At 24.4% G+C, this 19,647-nt stretch overlaps 1 protein-coding gene across 2 annotated transcripts in view; it reads right to left on the bottom strand.

The window, feature by feature from the left end:
- Positions 1–19,647, bottom strand: part of LOC129975764 (TBC1 domain family member 13-like) — a 116,077-nt gene that overhangs the window by 5,883 nt on the left and 90,547 nt on the right. Inside the window, exons 1-11 of one of the 2 annotated variants that reach the window (XM_056088966.1) lie at positions 16,403–16,562; positions 13,481–13,548; positions 12,702–12,775; positions 12,384–12,424; positions 11,424–11,485; positions 9,718–9,811; positions 8,598–8,680; positions 5,695–5,851; positions 4,286–4,417; positions 2,387–2,453; positions 1,438–1,680 (exon numbers count right to left, since the gene is read on the bottom strand). In XM_056088966.1, coding sequence (XP_055944941.1) covers positions 1,438–1,680; positions 2,387–2,453; positions 4,286–4,417; positions 5,695–5,851; positions 8,598–8,680; positions 9,718–9,811; positions 11,424–11,485; positions 12,384–12,424; positions 12,702–12,775; positions 13,481–13,500 — 973 coding nt within the window. In that variant the 5' untranslated portion in view covers positions 13,501–13,548; positions 16,403–16,562. Of the gene's footprint in view, positions 1–1,437; positions 1,681–2,386; positions 2,454–4,285; positions 4,418–5,694; positions 5,852–8,597; positions 8,681–9,717; positions 9,812–11,423; positions 11,486–12,383; positions 12,425–12,701; positions 12,776–13,480; positions 13,549–16,402; positions 16,563–19,647 lie in introns of those variants that run through there. The other variant, XM_056088967.1, reaches the window with a different exon arrangement.

Below are 19,647 nucleotides of genomic sequence, written 5' to 3'. Positions count from 1 at the left end.
TTAATGAAGCAGAAGGGAAAGTGTGATTAATGTATGAGTAATTAAATTAAATCTTTAGCCTTTAAAAATATATTTTTGTAAATTACTGAGTAAATATTTGATGAATGCACAATCACAAAAAAAAAACAAAAACAAAAAAACAATTCAATGAAATATACATTCTTCAAAATTTATGACCACTAGTACTTACAAACATAAGAAATTTTAAACTAAAATATAATAGTATATTGTATTTTTGTTTACTATACAAACAATACAGAATACATGTAGAATTATCATACATACACAGATGGAATTTTTTTTTGTTTCATATAAAATTCTTATAATCTATTTAAATGCAAATAATGTTGAAGAATATAAATCTGATATTGCACTTGCAAGACTATTGGAACAAAACGAGCAGTAATACCATATCTTCATGATATTGTACTGACATTCAATAAACTGAAAATCAAGTGGATATATGCAATGTCTTGTGCTAACCAGTAGAAAAGAGAAATTTGACCAAAATGGATTCATAAAATTTATTAAAGTTGACAAATAATCTTTTCTCTTGGGCAGCAAAAATTACATCCATATTTTCCAAGTAGATTTATACATGATCAGCAATGAGGGTTAGAATATCAATATATTTCTTTAAAATTATTTGTTTTTAAGAAATATACAGTTATTATCCTTCATTTTAATGTTGAACATGAAACACTTAATATCAAAATTAAGAATTTAAATAGATTTTACAACATACATTAAGCTTTCCGCTTTTTTCAACAATTGTTTTGGGCTCAGATGATGTAAATATAGCACCGACAGTTAGAAATGAAACACACTGCTCTAATTGATGACTAAAAATTAAAGATTATATCTAACTTTTCAATTTTTAAAAAAAATCAGCAATCATCATCACAGCAAATCAGCAAGTTTCAATCATTAAACATTAAAACCATACATAAGGGATATATCCACAAATCTGACATCCTATAATCAGCATAATATAATCCAAAAATATCTGTTAGATTTTTAAAACTATGTTTAAAATATCATATATATGTAATTAAGTGACATTAAAAAGTTATTGAAGTTTAAAAAAATTATTATTGAAGTAAAAAATCAAAATTATTATTGAAATAAAATTTCAATGCTACAAATTTTTATTACAATTTTGTGGCTTTTTTAGACATTTACAATATAGTAAAACAAAAAAATAATAATATTACTTCAAAAATAATTTAAACGAAAAGAAGAAAAAACAGACATTAAAATAACAATAAAATAAAGTCTGCCTAATGAACAATACTTAAAATTGAAGCTTTTTTAGAAATGTGAAAATATACATTGACATAAAAAAAATAATGGTAGGCATTCAGCATATATATATAAGTTAAGTGGGTTCACAGTTAAATTTCAAACTAAAATAAAGCAAAATTTTTTTGTGGTTACCAGGTAGAGGAAATTCTTGCGATAGAAGTAGTGTAATCCACCTGAAGCAGAAATATTGGGGCTTTATATCTTGCATCTGGAGACGCTGCCAGATATTAAAATCATGCTCTTCTACCATATCCATAAGGCGTTTCATCATGGCACCGATTCCAGTTGCAGAATGATCTAAAGTTTTGATGAAGAAGTCTCGGATTTCAGACATCAGGTTTGTGAAACAGAAAAATGTATCAGCTTCAGCATATTCTATTCAAAACACAAATCAACATGAGATTTTGTTGCTGTATTGATATCAATACACATTATACAGGAAACTTTAAAAAAATAATAAAAGAGAAATCATTAAAACCAATATTCAAAACAGATTAAATGATTACATTCTTAATATATCTACTGATGATATTAAATTCATATTTCATTAAATAAACAAAGAAAAATTAATACAAGCTTAAAATCATTTCAAAAGTAAATTTGTTTTTACAATTTAGGCATCATTTCATATTTTATATATTTCAAAGCTTGCATCATATTTTATTTGAATAATATTTATAGAACATGAAGTTTATATGGAAGAATTATGAAAAGTAAGAGAGATGAATACAGTTATTTCTTTTGTTGTCATTGGTTCAAGGACATTCTAGTTAAAAATTAAAGATTTAAGTTTTAAAACATTTAAACTGATGAGATTTAGTTTATCCTTTTCTTTAAATTTCAATCCAACTAGATTGCAAAAAAAGAGCATAAATTTTCACATCAAAATAATAAAACATATTAAAGCATTTCATTTCATAAAATTGAAATTAGATATCAAGAAGCACAAACTGACTTATTAGTTTTATTAATTGTAATGAAAATGTATAGGGTATTTCAACAATGGAGATAAATAAAATAACATATGCATATAAAAGTTAGAAAAGCCCCACCACAATATATATATGATTAATAGTCTTACTTCTCCATTCAACATCAGGATCAGATGCAAATGTATAGTAAATTGGACCAATTATTTCATTCATTCCCTAGGGGGGAAATGTCTATATTTTAAAAATACATGCACTAAGCAAAATAAATATATTAACGACAAATATGAAAATTAAGAACTTCATATCAGATTTTAAAATTCAAATCAAACAAAAAAAAATATAGCAAGTTCAATTAAAGTGTTAGGATTCTAAAACAAAATCTAACTACAAGGCTTAAAATAACATATCTATTATTTCTTTTTTTTTTTTCTGTATTCTTAAATGTCAGCTCCAATAAATATTCAAAAAAATGTTTTTACAATTTTTATTTATTTTCACACTTTTCTTATTGGATGCCTAATATGTTCCTTTGATATATAGAATATTATTTACAGTTACAATTTTTGAACATAACCGAATATAAATTCTCAAAATATATAAAGTTTCTGTCATCAATAATATACAGGTTTGAAATGTAATATGTTTAATTTTGCAATGACTGTTTACTTGCTAAATATTAATATTGTAAAAATGATTTAATTTACAGGGCGTTTCAATTACATTTAAACAGATAAATACTGATTTTCTTTCACCATATTTATTACTCATTTAATAAAAACTTTTGTTAATTAAGTCATTTATTCTCTTGTAAATTTATCATCAAAGAAAAAAGACATTTGTACAGCTGCTACTTAATACATATTATCCCAAATATAATTAGGAAATTGAAACATTTATTCTTTGAAATGTTATTTCCCAAAAAATATTAAATGAAAATATTTTTTTGTAAATTTCAAAATTTGGGATTTGTTCTACTTTTCTCTTAAATGTAGTAACATAATTTTAATAGTTGAAGAATTCTTTTGGTTGATTTACTATTTTTCATACTATTGTTTACTAAATTAATATGAACTACAGTAGCTGCTATACTAAAAAAAATGTTAATATCATAAATGTCTGAATATATGCTGATCTATGTATAAGTTAAAAGTGCATTTTTTAAAATCCAAAAATTTACACAAAGCTCAAAATTTATAAATAAGCATAGTAAAAAAATCTTTTCTAACATTTAAACATATCACTATAAAGGTTAAAATATTGCCAAAGTAGGCAAAATGGATGGAATATTTTCCAATCAAGTCATTGTAAATTCAAAAGCCAAATGCCAACAATGAAAGTTTTAAAAAACATTTAATTTTTAATCATTATTTTTGATTGCTAACTATTTAAACCATTCTATTATCTCTCTCTCTTTTTTGTATATTTTGGTATTTTCTATTAATAATTTTTTATTTGGTCTTTTACTCAGAGCAAATTTTCCAACATCACATATTTTGCTTTAGCAATAATGCGACAAATCAGCAATAAAAGATAATTTTGAAGATAAAAGAATTCATTTTCCCGAAAAGAATTGCCCATTTTAATAATAACTAATTTCATTTAAAATTAACAATTATATTAATGACATGCTTTTGCTTTCACAATCATAATAACTTCATGAAAAGAATTATATTAATTCAATATTTCTTTAATTTAAGATATTAACTACATAAAAATTATTATAGTTTTCAATATATAATGATTTATTATTTTCATTTAAGTAGTGGAAAAGAATTTACTTTTTTCTGAAATTAGCAGATTTGTATATAAGCCGATTCCCATAAGTTAGTTTTAGAAAAATTTCCAAAAAATCTAAGCATATACACCAAAATATACGAGATTTAACAACTGAAAGATCTGAATCAATTGATATTAGTTCTATAATTGTATATAAAAAAAGAATATAACATTTATTTGTTACAACATTAGAACTATTATAATTTAGAGAAAATACTGTTAAGTGACATAAACAAATGAGTCCCAACTAAGCTTTACAAATACCTGCTCACCTGCACATAACTTTGACCAGGATTAAGTTTGGCATATATAAAAAGAATTCTTTCCACAACTTCCCAATGAGCTTCTTGCCCTGGAGCTAAATGTTGATATTCTTCTTGGGCTCTTTTCTTAAATAAAGATACCTAGAATACAAGAAAAAAAATTTCAGCTTGACTTTTTGGCCAGTGACGAGTTATGAATATATTTGTCCTTCCACCTCCAAAAAGAAACAAACCCTTTGCATGTTTTTACTTTATTATTGCCCAATATTTATTGATGCTGAACATAATGCTTGCCTTTATATGATTTCATTTGAAATTTAATAATTTTGAATGGATGTGTGAATAAGCAGATGATTACTTTCTGAAGTTCCTTAATGTGCTATATTAATCAGTTTACTTAGTTGAAATTATTTGTCAGTAAAGAATACAAATCCTTCTTCAAAAGTTTTGTTATACATTGAAAAAAAATTCCAAAGTCATGCATATTTTGAATTACTTAATTTTACAATTTCAAATATTTATAGCAAATATACAACTAAAAGTGGAATACATCTGTAATTAAATAATAAGTAGAATTAAAGTGCAAAAGTAAAATCATTTTGTTGAGTAGGTAAGGCAGGTAGGTAGGCAGAACATCAATTTATATCCAAAAACATTCCTATCATACTGCATGAAATTAACGAATGTATTTCAAATTCATACATAAATGAAAAAAAAAAAAAAAAAAAAAAAAAACCTTCATAGTGACTGTCTAGATTAAAACTGTAAAAAATATAGCTGAGCGAATAAAATCAAGGCATAAAATTGCAAACAAATAAATAAAATATGCACTACAGAAAAAAATAATGAATTTTTAATATAATAATTTACTTTTAACACAAACAGTCATTTATAAAAATCTAAATATTTAACAATTTATTTATATTGCTAAAAATACATCATGGCATTTTTTTACTTGAAATATTTCATATTTTTTACATATGGTAATCAATTATAATACCATTAAAATTTTAACAAATTGTATAAATATTTTAATCTAAAATATCTAATATCTTTAAAAAATCTAATTGTCCAATGTTACACTTTTTATTAAAATGCACAAAAAATTTCTGGTGCATTAAATAAAAGTACCAAAATTTATCCTAATTGTTGAAAAAAAATTTTACTTTATTTTCCTAACCATATTTTAGATTAGTGCCTTTTTCTTTATTCAAGATAACAATTAAATGTTTTCCTTCAACGCATCCTCCATAATCTTCAAATAAATTAAATTTTAAAAAAATGTATTTCCAAGCAAAAATTTTTTTAAATTATAATTTGGTTATCTAAAAAATTATGTAATTCAATTATTTGAACTAAATTAGAATTAGATGACTTGCATTATTAAAAATCAAGAGAATTAGAAAATTGAAACTAACATTTGTAATACCAGATCGGTTTCTGGTAACATTTGCAGATCGAATGACAGTTTGCTGTACTCTATCTCTCAAAGATTCCACTTCTTTTCTGTTCATGGTGATTTCACATGGATAATCAGTGGGTTGTTGAAAAAATGAAATATCAGGACACAATCTCCTAAAAAAATATTCAGTATAAATAAAATTTTTAAAAGACATATATACTATCAATAAAGTGTGTATGATCACATTGGCACTTTATGAAGGACAGACAGTAGACCTAGAGCTAATAAATTGGGCCAGATACTCCTTTGAAGATGGGAATGTGTGATTTCTGATTTTTTTTTTTTTTTCAAATTTAAATATGAATTTTACAAAATTAAAAATTAAGTACAACTTTGATTTTTTTAAACTGTAATTTCCAAAAATATCAGAACAAGAAATAATTTTTACACTTTCTTAAAATTTAAGAATCTATCTTTTCGATGACACCAAATTAGTTGCCATAAAAATTTTGTATGCCAATTTTTAATTATTCTTTGCTGGTGTTGAAGATATAATGGCAGAGCTTATTTTTCTATGTCGAGTAGATAAATATTAAAGGCATGCTTTTAATAAAATCTTTGAAATTTTTTTGTACTTACAATTAAGATTTTTCAGAAGTAAGCTCTGGCGAATTTTTTAAAAAGTTCTTCCATTTTTAAACACTGCTGCTCTTTCCTGCAATATAATTGGATGTATAAAGATATACTGTTGCTCTTTTGGCTGTAAATTTCTTTCTTATGAAAGAACTTTAATTTTTGTAGACTCAAGAAAAAACTTAATAGCTTAATCCTTTATTATATTAATTATGAAACATTTTCTGCAGCACATAATTTTACTTTTTATTCTTTTATATTTAATGAATATGTTTAGTTTCAGAAAAAAAGTTATTTTATTAATTGAAGTTTCCCATTTCAAATTAAAGTTGATAACTGAAAATCAGGAACTTTGAGCACAATGAAAACAATAGTGTCTAACAAAATTTGAGGATACCATTATGATCAAGATACATAAAATGTTTAATTGAAATTTTTATATACTATTAACCCTTGCAAAACAACTGGTCACCAAAAATAACCAATGACAAATAAAAATCCAGATATTTTGAAATTAATCTCACTGTTTGTTACATGTCACATATTTAATTCAAGAAGTTTTCAGTAATAGATTTTTCAATCATGTTAACCCTTTGAAGCACACAAACATAAATTTTCTGAATTTTTAAAAATTATATAATTGATTTACATGTTTAGGGTCTAAGGGAAGAGAAAATACCTTTAAAAAATTTATAGTGGACTGCACCACGAGGGGGGCGGTCACTGGAGTACCACCGCGCACCTACAACATATTCTTCATATGAATAATTAATACTTTATAATTCGTTTTGTAGCATAATTATTCATTTATTATTGATGGAAATAATAAAACATTCAATATTATCAATGAAAACTACTTATGCAATCTTACAACATGAAAAAAAAAATTATAAATAAAAAATAAACAATTTGATAACAAATAATCCTCAAATAAAGCTAACAATGGCAAGTTTTTTACATGGCATTTAGACTTTAAATACAATCAACTCTATATTCAAGTTATGAAGAAACATAATATTTAAATTAACCATCTAAAAAATAAGAAAATTATATTAGAAAATATATTTAACAACCCCATAATATGGTTGCTTGCTAATACAAAAAGAACGTAACTGAAAAGTGAAAATTTCAACCATCATATTCGTATAAACCTTACTCAAATGTAAATAAATTCCTCATACACAAAACCCCCATAAATTATCAGCCACTTGACTAAGAGAGTCAGGGGAAGGAAAACAGTTCGGTTTCGCTTATGCGTTTCAAGTGGTTGAAAATCTCATGCCGTAGGTGCACAGTGGTATGTCTCTGAAACCACCTAAAAAGATGTCAAGTATGAGGAACTTTTCTTTCGTTATTTGATTTGAAAAAAAAAAATGTATGCTGTAGAGAGCTTTCATACAACAAATTTATGAAGGCATTTTGAATTTGTTTATTTTTTGCTTGATGAAAAAGAAATTAATTGAAAGCATTGAGAGAAAGCTATAAAAATGACGCATTTTTTTTGTACGTAAGAGGGATATTAACTAGTGTGCTGACATCTACAGGCAATTATTAAAGTTAGAACATTATTCTAGAGCCTTTGATTTTGATCAGAAACCACCACGTGTTTAGAAATAATTTTTAGTAAGTGGTGGTTTTTCTGTGATACCACCGCACATCAAAGGGTTAGTAACTACTGGATGTATAATTATTTCATAGTATTTTAGAGAATACCTAAGATTCAATTCATAATCTATGTTATGAATGAAAAAAACAACAGCTTCATATAATGGATAAAAATTAAATTGAATGTTTGAAATAGTTCAGGGATATTTTCGAAAAATAAAATGTAACATACCTGCGATGCTGTGAAGTCAGTGATTTTTTTAAAGTATTAGATAGACATATTAAACCTAAATTTCTGTCTAAAAAATGGCCTGCTATTAAATAATCTTTTTATAAATCCACAAATAAATGTAGTACAAGATTGAAAAAGGGAAGAAATAAAATTCAATTCACTAATTATATAATTTAAAAAAACTGAGGTCAAAATATTTAGTCTCTTCTTCTGTAAGCAAATTTAAATTAATGAAATGAAATAAATGATCAGTAGCTATAAAGGAAATACTATATGACTGTATGTATTTTATGACTACATGCAGTAAATGTAAACGTAATTCTTGTAAATGTAAATTAAAGTTTCTTTATATTTAGATTTATACATTAATACAGTAAAGGTATTATAAGTTACACACAGTATTTCATTCCAGGCCAATTTAAATATTAAAAAAGTGTCTAGAAATTTACCTGACATCTTTATTTATCTGTAGCAATACTTCATTGTCTTTAAAATATGCAACCCATTTTCCATCAGGATTTGGGTTTAATGGCTGAAAAAAAAAATAGTTTTAGAATCAATGAATTTATAATTACAAAGAGGTATTCCTTGAGTATTTCTTTTTCAAATAATAAATTGAATATTTAAGTATTTAAAGAAAAGAAAATTGTACAATTGATTTCAAAATAATTGAAGATAACTGAACATGAGCTCAATACTTAAGGTTCATACAAGATATATTACAATTTAAATAAATAAATTTTAAAAAGAATTAAAAAATTAATTGTATTATGCAATTAACTATAAAACATTCATAATTAAAAAATATTCACACAAAAACATTAAAAATAAATAAATAAATAAATTCAGAGAAATACAAATTTTCTACATAAAATATATTAATAAATTTTAAACATATAATTTAATAGTTTAGTTCAATATATCATTATTAATAGTCCATTATTATAACTTTGGGAATAAATAATGATTTAGAATATTTTAAGAACTTGATAAAGACTATTAAATAATGCAAATATATACAATTTTTAAATATATTTATAAACATTACATTATTAATTCTGAGCTCCAGAAGAAATAATTCAATAATTATTTCTAAATAATAGCAGCTTTTAGAATTTCTTTCTAGCTCTTACACTGGTCTAAAAATATGTTTTAATAAAAACACACATAAGTTTTTAATGATTTTACACACAATCTAATCCTGCAGTACACTGATATATAATAACAGAAAGCATTTTACAGCAATGAAATAAAATATGTCAGAAGTATTATATTAAGTTTTAACATACTATATTTTTCTAGGTATAAGATAACTATTCCTAATAAAGAAACTGACTGCCTTTGACAAAATATTAAATTATAAAATGTAAAAGTAATAGTTTGGAACTCCGGGAAGAGCTTCTTTTTGCTTTGATATAATTGACTTAAAACATTTTCTATCTCACTGGCAATTATAAATAGATTTTAAATTATTTTTCAAAAGATTTGGATTTTTTTTTTTTTTTGCTTATAAATAAAGAAATAACTAGTACAATTTGAAATAACAATAAAGTATGCAACAAAACATACATGATCGTCCAATGTAACATCAACCCGAGAGCCTGATTTGCTTATGGTACCGGGAGTGACTATCATTTCTTCAATAAACCGTTCATACAAATTCCTAAAAGAAAAGGTACAAATTGAAACAGAAATGATCAGACACAGGGAAACTAATTAAAAATATGACAGAGAATTACTAAATAATCACAATAATCAACTGAGTAACTGTAAGGTGTATTTATTTTTAAGGTGTATTTTTATCATATTAAAACACTTTTTATAACACCTTTTCATTAAGAGTATACTGTAAAAAATTAACATATCTTAAAAGAAAATTAGAAATTTTTTACTTTCGTATTTTTAATTATATGAAAATTTTTGTAAAATGCAAAAAAATTTAAAGAAAAATATTTTTAGTAAATCTGAATGCCAAAGAATACTGCAATAGCATCAATTGATATTTTGTCCAACAGAAATATAGATTATTCAATATTTCCATGATTAAATCAAAATGCATTTAATTTATCACTACTCTTTCAAACAACTGTCTTGTAAAGCAGTAAATAAACAATTTAGTTAAGAATTACAATTTCATACAAAGGAATGATTAAAAATCATAATGTTTTGAATAATATGCAAGATATTTCTGCTTATGTATCCTTATTATTGAGCAACATAACAACATTCTTTAAAAAAATTAACAAATTAAAAGAAAACCATATGGCCAAAATGATAGAATCAAATTAATAAAAAGTTAAAACTAAGAATCTAAAACAAGAAACAAAAGACATTTTTATTTTTCCATAAACTTAACAGCAAATCAAATACATGCCAACTAAAGCAGCATTCTATCATAAAATTTGCAAATGTAATGTAAGGTTTCTTTACTTGCCAGAAATTTTGAAAACTATCAGAAAATTTGCATTGAGCCTTCATAATTCAGCTCAGCTGTAGTAACTATCAGGCTACAGAAAGTGTAGTAAAATTTTGTAACAGGAAAATAATCTGAATACATTTATAGATTTGTATTTGTATCACTCTTTCAAATTATAATAAATTCAAGATATAACTTAAAAGTTGAAAAATGACCAAGAAATAAAGAATGCAATAAAGCAATTTTTACTGAATTTCACAGAATAAAGATAACATTTTTTTTCTTTCTTCCCTGTTGAAAAGTAGTTTTTATTAAATATGCATTTATTAGAAATACTTGAACACTTTATTGCTTTCTGAAGATGGTAATAAATCACAACAAGTAATAACATTTAATTTTATATATCAAAATTAAAATATTGAATTCAATGAATTTATAAATCCATCTAAAACATAAAATAAAGACAACACTTTACATTTTCACATATGTGAAGGAAAAGAAGATTAAGCTTTAATATTAAAGAGAAAGACAGGTGAAAGTTTGCTTAAAAATAAACCCTAATTATAATTATAATTTGCAAGCAATGCAAATTATAGAAGGAAACATAAGAGAAGGAAGTATCAGTGAAAAAAATATTTAAGAAGAGCAAACCAAATACACAAACTAAGTATCATACATTAAAAAAAAAAAAAAAAGTTAATTTGAATGAATAACATGGAAAAACAAAAGTATTTAAAGTTCCACAGCTAAATTAATTATTTATAATAAAAAAAAATATTTCTAAGTCAAAAGGGTAATTTTTCCATTATTCTCTTCTTATTGCAAATTCAATAAAATAATTATTTCCAGAAATGCCTACCTTTGCTTTAAAAGGACAGCAGGCCACTCAGATGTCTGAGCAGGTAAATAATTCAACAAAATCTATAAAATTAAAAATCAATAAATACAATTAATAATGCAATAAAAGAAATTCAAGAAATTTATCTAAAATATTACTTTTTATAGTACATAATATCTATTCTAATCAAGGGCTAATAACCAATTTCTAAAACACCACAGACAGGCACATACTTCCATTTAAATGCTCTTAAAAAACAAACAAACAAACAAAAAATTATATTTCTGCTGTTTGACCAATAAATAAAGCATTGAAAAGTTATGAAATCTAAATTTTCAAATAATTCATCTACCCTCTAAGTCATAATTAATATAATATTTCTGATGTGCTAATACTTTAAACAATAAAAAAGTCCCCTTCTTTTATAAATTTAATTTAACACCACTATTTTAAGCAATATTAATGGTCTTTGAAGAAAATCATTAACCAATGCATAGCAATTCCTTGAGGTTGCTACTGATTGGTCTAAAACAAGGAATTAAAAGTTTCATTACTTGGCCAGTTTAAATCGAGAAGAGGGGAATCTTTAATGTGTTTAAAATGTTAATTTGCTAACAGTATTTTATTAAATATGACTATTTTGAATTGTATAAATTTATAATTTTTCCAGCATAGCATTTATTCACTCAAATAACACAAAATATGCTTTGTTTGAAGCATAAAATTCACAAAATTAGATCCAAATTCTTGTATCTACTGGTTTAGAAATTAGTTACTGGACCATAATTAGAATGGACACTTTGTATATAATGTCAATAATAATATATATGCAGGTATTCTTGTCTTCCACTTTAACAAAAAATTAAATAGCATAAATTTTCAGAATACTAAGTATATGCTTTTTTTGCAAATCTTTTTATTATACTTCATATGTGATTAATATTAATTAAAAATACTGTGAAATAAACATTAAAAACTTACTTTCCAACATTTACTACGAAATCCTGAATCATCAGGTATACCTAGAAAAGAGAGTTGGTAAATTAGTGAATAAAAAAGAATCATCCTTTTAAATTTAAATGAACAATCTGAAAACAATAAAATAATTCTTTAATTACAAGTTTGAAACAAATTCAATATATAATCAAAAATATAAAATTTCATAAGCATTTCCCTACTAACAGTATAAATGTTTTTTTTTTTTTTTTTAAAAAAATAAGAAAAAAATATTAATTATAACTGGTGACATTTTAGTTACAAAAAATTAAAAAAAAAAAAATGTATTTTCAAAAAGCTTACCATTAAAGCATAATGTTTGTAGTTCTGTTATAGGAATGGTTTCTTTATCAAACAGTTCTCTGAAAAGTTGAACACTGTAAAAGAAAAATTGATTTGATTTACATTATGGAAAAACACTCATCCTTATTTGTACTAATTATTATATCTACATTAATTAATTCATTCTTAAATTAAGAAAATTGCACATTCACTGTTAAATAATTAAAAATTAGGAAAATATTTTTTTATTTTTTTAAGAACTGTAAAGCAACAGGTCTTGTGAAATTAAGCTTAACAATTAATTACACTATCTTTAAATAATAAGACAAATAAATTCAGCCTCCCTCATCCTCAGGAAATTTTAAAAATTAGAGGAACACAAAAACAAATTTAAAAAGCTCAACAGTCTTTAAAAGTTAAAAAGAAGTGATCATACTTTTAACACAAATTATAATAATTCGTAACATTTTATTTAACATCTCATCAATGAGTTGAATAATAATATCTATTCTTCACAATTCTTTAATAATATTCAAAATTTTCCATTTTTCTAAAAAAAAATTCTGACATTTTTGAAAAGATTTAATCTGATTAATCTAATTTGTGTTTATTTTTTAAATGCATTTAGAATAATATCAATTAAACTTTGAATGAATACACTTTATTTCAACTCATAGTAGTAAATGGATAACTTTTGTAAGATTTGGATATTAAGACAAAAATTTAATGTTCTTTTACTGGCAACAGTGTCTTTAATAACAGTAAATAGGAAAAAATAATAATAATAATAATAAACTTACCGAGCTTTATAATTTGCCATTTCTTTTTCCTTTCAAAATAATATTAAAAATAAATTTTAGAAGCACATCTGGAAAATAAAAATCATACTAATAAATTTTTCAAATAATTCACCAAGTTTTCATTTATGTCAAAATTAAAAGAAAATACAAGAATTTACTTAGAGATGCAAATAACATTTAAATAAACACAAAAATAAATTAATTTAATTCAAATGTTAAATAGTTTTTTTTTTTTTTGTCCAAACTGATCAATTTCTATGTTTAAACAATTCTTATAGAAAAATATCATACTAAACATCAAAAATTTCTTAATAAAAGTAGATACTTTGATATTCTAATTTGTATATGGAGATGATTAGAATTTAAGATTATTGGCCTTAAAAAAAAACGTAGTTTTTTAATAATTTTATATTTTGACTATTTAACTCTTTTGCTTGTACATTACATATATATTATTCCCAGTGCTCACAAAAGTAAAAGAAAAAATTGCATGCTTTGTTATTATTTTGCCTACATTTTTAAAAAATAATTTTATATTGCAACCACTTAATTCTTTTGCTCATACATCACAAGTATACTGTTTTCAGTACTCACCAGAAAAACCTTTCATGCTTTATCATTATTTCACCCACATTTTCTTTTTCTTAAATTAATCAACTTTGTTATCAAGAAATTTTACTAAAAATTAGATAGTATTTTAAAGGATTTTAGTGGCATTCTATTCATTTGTAATATTTTACCCTGACTAAATTAGTGATATGACACATGTAGATCACACAGCGACTGATAAGGTGATCCCAAAATTACTTAACTATCAACAATCTATTATGTACGAGAATATTGATTGCAATTTCAAGTTGTTAGAGATACAAGAAGCTCGTTTTGAGGAAGGAGTATCCTCATTATTCTTGTTACAAAAAAAAACAACGCAATTTCTTTTTTCAAGCAAGAAATTATGCACAGTTTTAAAACAAATTCTAACTTCTAATATTCTCTATCTTTCACCATTAGTCTACTTATACAAAGTAAAGTCATAACTATGTATAAAATGTTAACTTCCAGCAAAAAATGTTTTATAACTTGATACAAATTATTCCAAATGTTTTAATTTTATTGCTGAAGATATTTAAAGCAAATTCTAAAGCTAAACCGCATAGTTAGCTGAAATTAAAAAAAAAAAAGTAATATTTATTTTACCTTGTTGGCTGTCAGAAAGAAACAATAAAGCAGTTAAAATTTTGGTTGAACTACTTTAAATTTTTTACATAACATCTAATTTAATTTTCATTCAGTAGCATCTGAATATCTTCTTACAGTAAAGGAGAACGTAGGCCTTTCCATTGATACTAAATAGGGCAGATGTTTAATTTAGAGCTAAAAATTTTGGTGCTAATAAAAGACAGAATGTGGAGAGATGCATAGTAGTTTTTTAAAAAAAATTATTAGGAATTTTAATTAATTAAAAAATAATTTGGCAATAACTTTAAAAATATTTCATATAAAAATATTTTATATCACTTAAATGTAAAAATGATATAAGATAATGATTTGAAATAATAAAAAAAATATTTAAAATGTAAACATTTTGGGCCTGATTAAAGAATATGTATAAACATCAAACTGCAACTTATTTAATGGTGCTAATTTACAAAATGTTACAATCTAACTACAGCTGATATTTAGCAATTTTTAAAATGTCTGTCATGATTTAGGCAACATTGGCAAAAATCTGCAACATATATAATAGTTTTGTAATTTTATGTATAATTTGCAATAATATTTTTCATTGCTGCAATGAATTCAAGTCATATTCAAATTTAATTAATACTTAATTTTGTAATTTGTAAATAAAACCTTTTAAGCTATTAAATACATTAGTAAATACATCTAATAAACTGAACAATAAAGGTTATTTTTAATTCTGTTTATCAGCACACTTTAAACAATTTTAATATATTAGATATAAAATATATTCCCAGATATAAGTATTGCATTTATATGAGGAATAAGAGAATATATATAATATACTATAAATATAATAAGTGAAATGTTCTTTAAATAATGTATCCTAAAGAGCAATTAAAATCTGAAATTCAACAAAATACATTCAAAGGAACCATAAATATCAAATGACACATACTAAATTTCAAAAAATAAAACTCATTCAATGCTTATGCAAACTAATTGGATGTAAACATGATGAGTGTTTTATAAAGATGTTTCTGTACAATAAGTTTAAAATAAATAGTATATTAATATTCTTCCACAGAAAACTAGGTAATTTTTAAAAACCAATTTTACTATTATTGACGAATTTAGGATATTCTAATAAATCAGAAAAACAATTATTGACTAATTCCAATATCTAGTTTTTGAAATTATTATGACTGTGTATAAACATTTTATTACAAATTAAATTTATATAATTTTTGAATTCTTTAATTAGAATTTGTGCTGTATTCAGCATAAAAAAGCAATATGTGTTTGCTATCACTAATGATATGCAATACCAAAATAAAACAAAATGTATTTTCAGCTGAAAATTTAAAGAAACATTTTTCAATTAACTATGTTAATTGACTTTAAATTATTTAAAAGTAATTATTACAGTAATTACTAGTTTTTATTAAATTAGTAAATTATAACTTTCACATCTTCAAGAAAGAATATCTATATTATTGCTTCTAGATATAAATAAAAAACTAATCAATGAGCTGAAAATAATAACCGATTAAAAACTGATAAGAGATTAGTATGACAATCACGAAAGAAGCAAGCAAAATTTAAAATATTTAATTAAAATAGGATATAAGTAAATAAATTAAATTCTATTTAAATCTTTTTAACCGCCCCCTCTTACTCTCAAGAGTCGGCACATTAAAAACTAAAAGTCAGCATAAGAGGAATAAATTGGAAACTCACCTAAACATCAAACATAATCAGGATTTTATATACGTTGAAGATAAATGAATAACATAAACCTAGTTTACAAACACGATACAACCGACCGAACGAGTATGAAAACAAAAACAAAAACAAATACAACACGACTTCAGGCACACATGTTTGAATTCCGATTATTAGTGGCCAAGTGGCCAATCGATTACTCATCGAATCAAAGAGTAAAAAAAATAAAATAAAAAAAAATGGTCATCATATTTTTTTTATATTTTCAAAATTTCATCACATTTTTAGAAATCATTACTGTTTTATTGATAAACATGATTCTTGAATATATTTGCAATGTATTTTGAATCACATGTGAAACCAGGTTAAAAGTGCAATGCTTGAGGAAATCATAGAAGTTCTCAGATCTTTCTTTTGAGATAAAAGAAATAGTTTATATATTCAGATGAAAAACAGAGCAATGTTACAATCCAAATAAAAAATTACTGTTAAGATATTTCCTTGAGTTTTCGGATCAATATTTAGAATTCAGCTTTCATTGGACGATTTTTTTTGGGGGGGGGGGTGCCCGGACTAAGATCGAATCGATTGGAATTGATTCTATTTCCAGTTGAATCTATAGTCGTCAGAAAATTTTACGATTGATGAGGTTTAAGAGCGTAGAGATTGGCTTTGACAAATGATTTACTTGTCGTGTGATAGGTTTAAAATACGAGTATTAAAAGACCATTTTCTATAACACCGTTCAGCTTTAAAAATAGATTGACTGTTGGTAGCGCCCAGTCAATGAGTTAGATAATCATTTTTCAGAGGGAAACTAACAGTTTTGTTATAAAGGCTAATAGAAAAATATCATGCTCTAATCAAACCTTTGTTAATCAGATGAAAGACGGGCACAAGTAATAGTTAATATGTAGTGAATATAACATTACTTGATCAAATAAATTAGTAAGGATATGATTTAAGTTATGATAACTATAATGGAATTCAGTTAGTTTCCTTTTATACGAAGTATTATGCCCATCCATTTAGAATTTTAGTAAATAGTTTTAATTAAATAATTTTTTTTCTTCATAAATTCATGTTTGCAATTTAATAAGAAATCGAAAGTGAAAGGAATTTCTCACGAAACTAAAATCTTCTCATGGAAAAAGAAATACTGAAAAAAGACTGAACAGTAATCATTTTTATAAATATGAGAAGTTATTATTTTTTCTAAACTATTCAACAGTTTTTTTAAATTTCAGTTTAATATAAGTATAGAAATATTCGAATATTAGGAAAAGAAGAATTCTCGGTAAAATGCGGGCAAATAATAATAGCCTTGATGTTTGTTGAAATTGAATTATCTTAAAAATTTAACGATCTAAGATCGCACTGACTATGTTATATCACAAACGTTTTACGAATCCGGAATTTTTCTAATCAATGAATCAAAATAGTTATCTTTCTTTTTTTTTTCATCTTTTTCTTTTATTTGTTGTTTCATTTGAAATCACTAAATAAAGAGGCAGTTATTTAATGAAGTAGTTTCCTCATTAGATGAACCATACAATATTATTAATTTAAGGATCGATTTGTAATGCAGAAGATTTCCTAGAAGATTTAATATCAGAATAATAATAGTGAATGAGCTAACAAAATTTAAAAAAAAATTGTCTTGAAGAAAATGTTCTCACATTATTAATAAGGCGATAAAAGTGCCATTCTGCTTCCATCGAATAAAATTCTGGACCTGTGCAAAGTCGTGAATGTTACAGTGCTTAAAATTTCATTACACATGTGTTTCGTACTGCATAGAAGAAAATCGAATATACATTTTGGATGTTCTTTTATTGATTGATTATAACAAAAAATTGGACACAGAATTATGATATATATAAAAAGATGCCACTCTCAGATTTCTCTTCATTTAAGCTGTTCCTTTTTCAAGTTATGTCGTTTATATGACTGAAAAAGTACGAGACGACAGATGATCAACTCTTTGAGTTATTTTAATTAAAATTTTATAAAAAGCTACATTTTAGATGTTGAAATTGCACATCAAATTTCACTTATCCATGTTGTGTTTTGGGACTAATTAGGAATTACAAATCCATAAATGGTCAACCCTTTGAAGATCCGATTAAAATTTGACAAAAATCTACATACTTGTTTTATTTATCTACTAACCGCCTTTGGCAACCAGCCGGTTCGCCAATCTTAATGTTCGTTAAAATTTTAATAATTAAATATTTTATGCAATTTCCACTTTAATAGCTTCTTCATCAAAATATTTTAAAACTTCAAATTTTGATTGCCATATAATTCATTCATAATATTATAAAGGCCTTCAGTCATAACGTAATATGTATCTCTCTAATTTTCTGTTAGCTTCCGTAGAATTTATGCTTTAAATGCTTCAATCTAATTTTAATCTAAATTTTACATGTTTGTATTCATTTGTTTATTGCTCATTTTGTATTTCCTTTATAGTTATTGCTTTCTGATGCAGTCTGTCCTGTTCTTGATGTGGTGCTAACAGAAAGATTAAAGTGGAAAGGATTAATCTGCAATTAATATAATAATATTTTTTACTGAAACAAAGCATTTTTTTATAATCTGATTACTGAAAATAGAGTCACTGAGCGTTTAAACTTTATGGGCTCTAAAGAATATCTTTCTTAATTTATGTAATATCCCAAGAATTTGTCAACAACATTTTCTCAGATTCATCATAAGCAGATCGATTAATTAACAATGTTTCATTTTAAATGCGTCAAACACTAAGAAAATAAAACGAATCGTTTAAAATAAACGGTTGAAAACAGGTTTTAAAAAAACTACTTAAAAAACGATGTACTTAAAACTATAAGCATATACAAAAAATATATAACTAACATAGATACATTTTAATTACAAAAGCATACAACGAACTTAAAAATAATTTAAATCCAGTCCGCATCCGTTAATAATAATTGTCAACAATCAGAACACAATGCGCATGCGGGAATTTTCAACGCCAGTTGGTAACGCAAATGCATGGATTTTTATACGGCAGTTGGGGTAACGCTATGCAGAATAATAATAATTTTAATTTCCTTTATTCTGTTTTATTTTAATTCCAAAAGTACTTCAGAATGAATGTGAACGGTAGAAAAACGGTAACAATGTTTAATTTTAAATGCATCAAACACTAAGAAAATAAACAGAATCATTTGAAATAATCGCCCATAAAATGCTAAGCCTAGCCTCATTAGCGTGGGGAAAAAAGAACTGAA

Source organism: Argiope bruennichi, chromosome 7, assembly GCF_947563725.1.
Source record: "Argiope bruennichi chromosome 7, qqArgBrue1.1, whole genome shotgun sequence".
NCBI classification, from domain to species: domain Eukaryota; kingdom Metazoa; phylum Arthropoda; class Arachnida; order Araneae; family Araneidae; genus Argiope; species Argiope bruennichi.
This window is presented reverse-complemented; position numbering and strand designations above follow the sequence as displayed.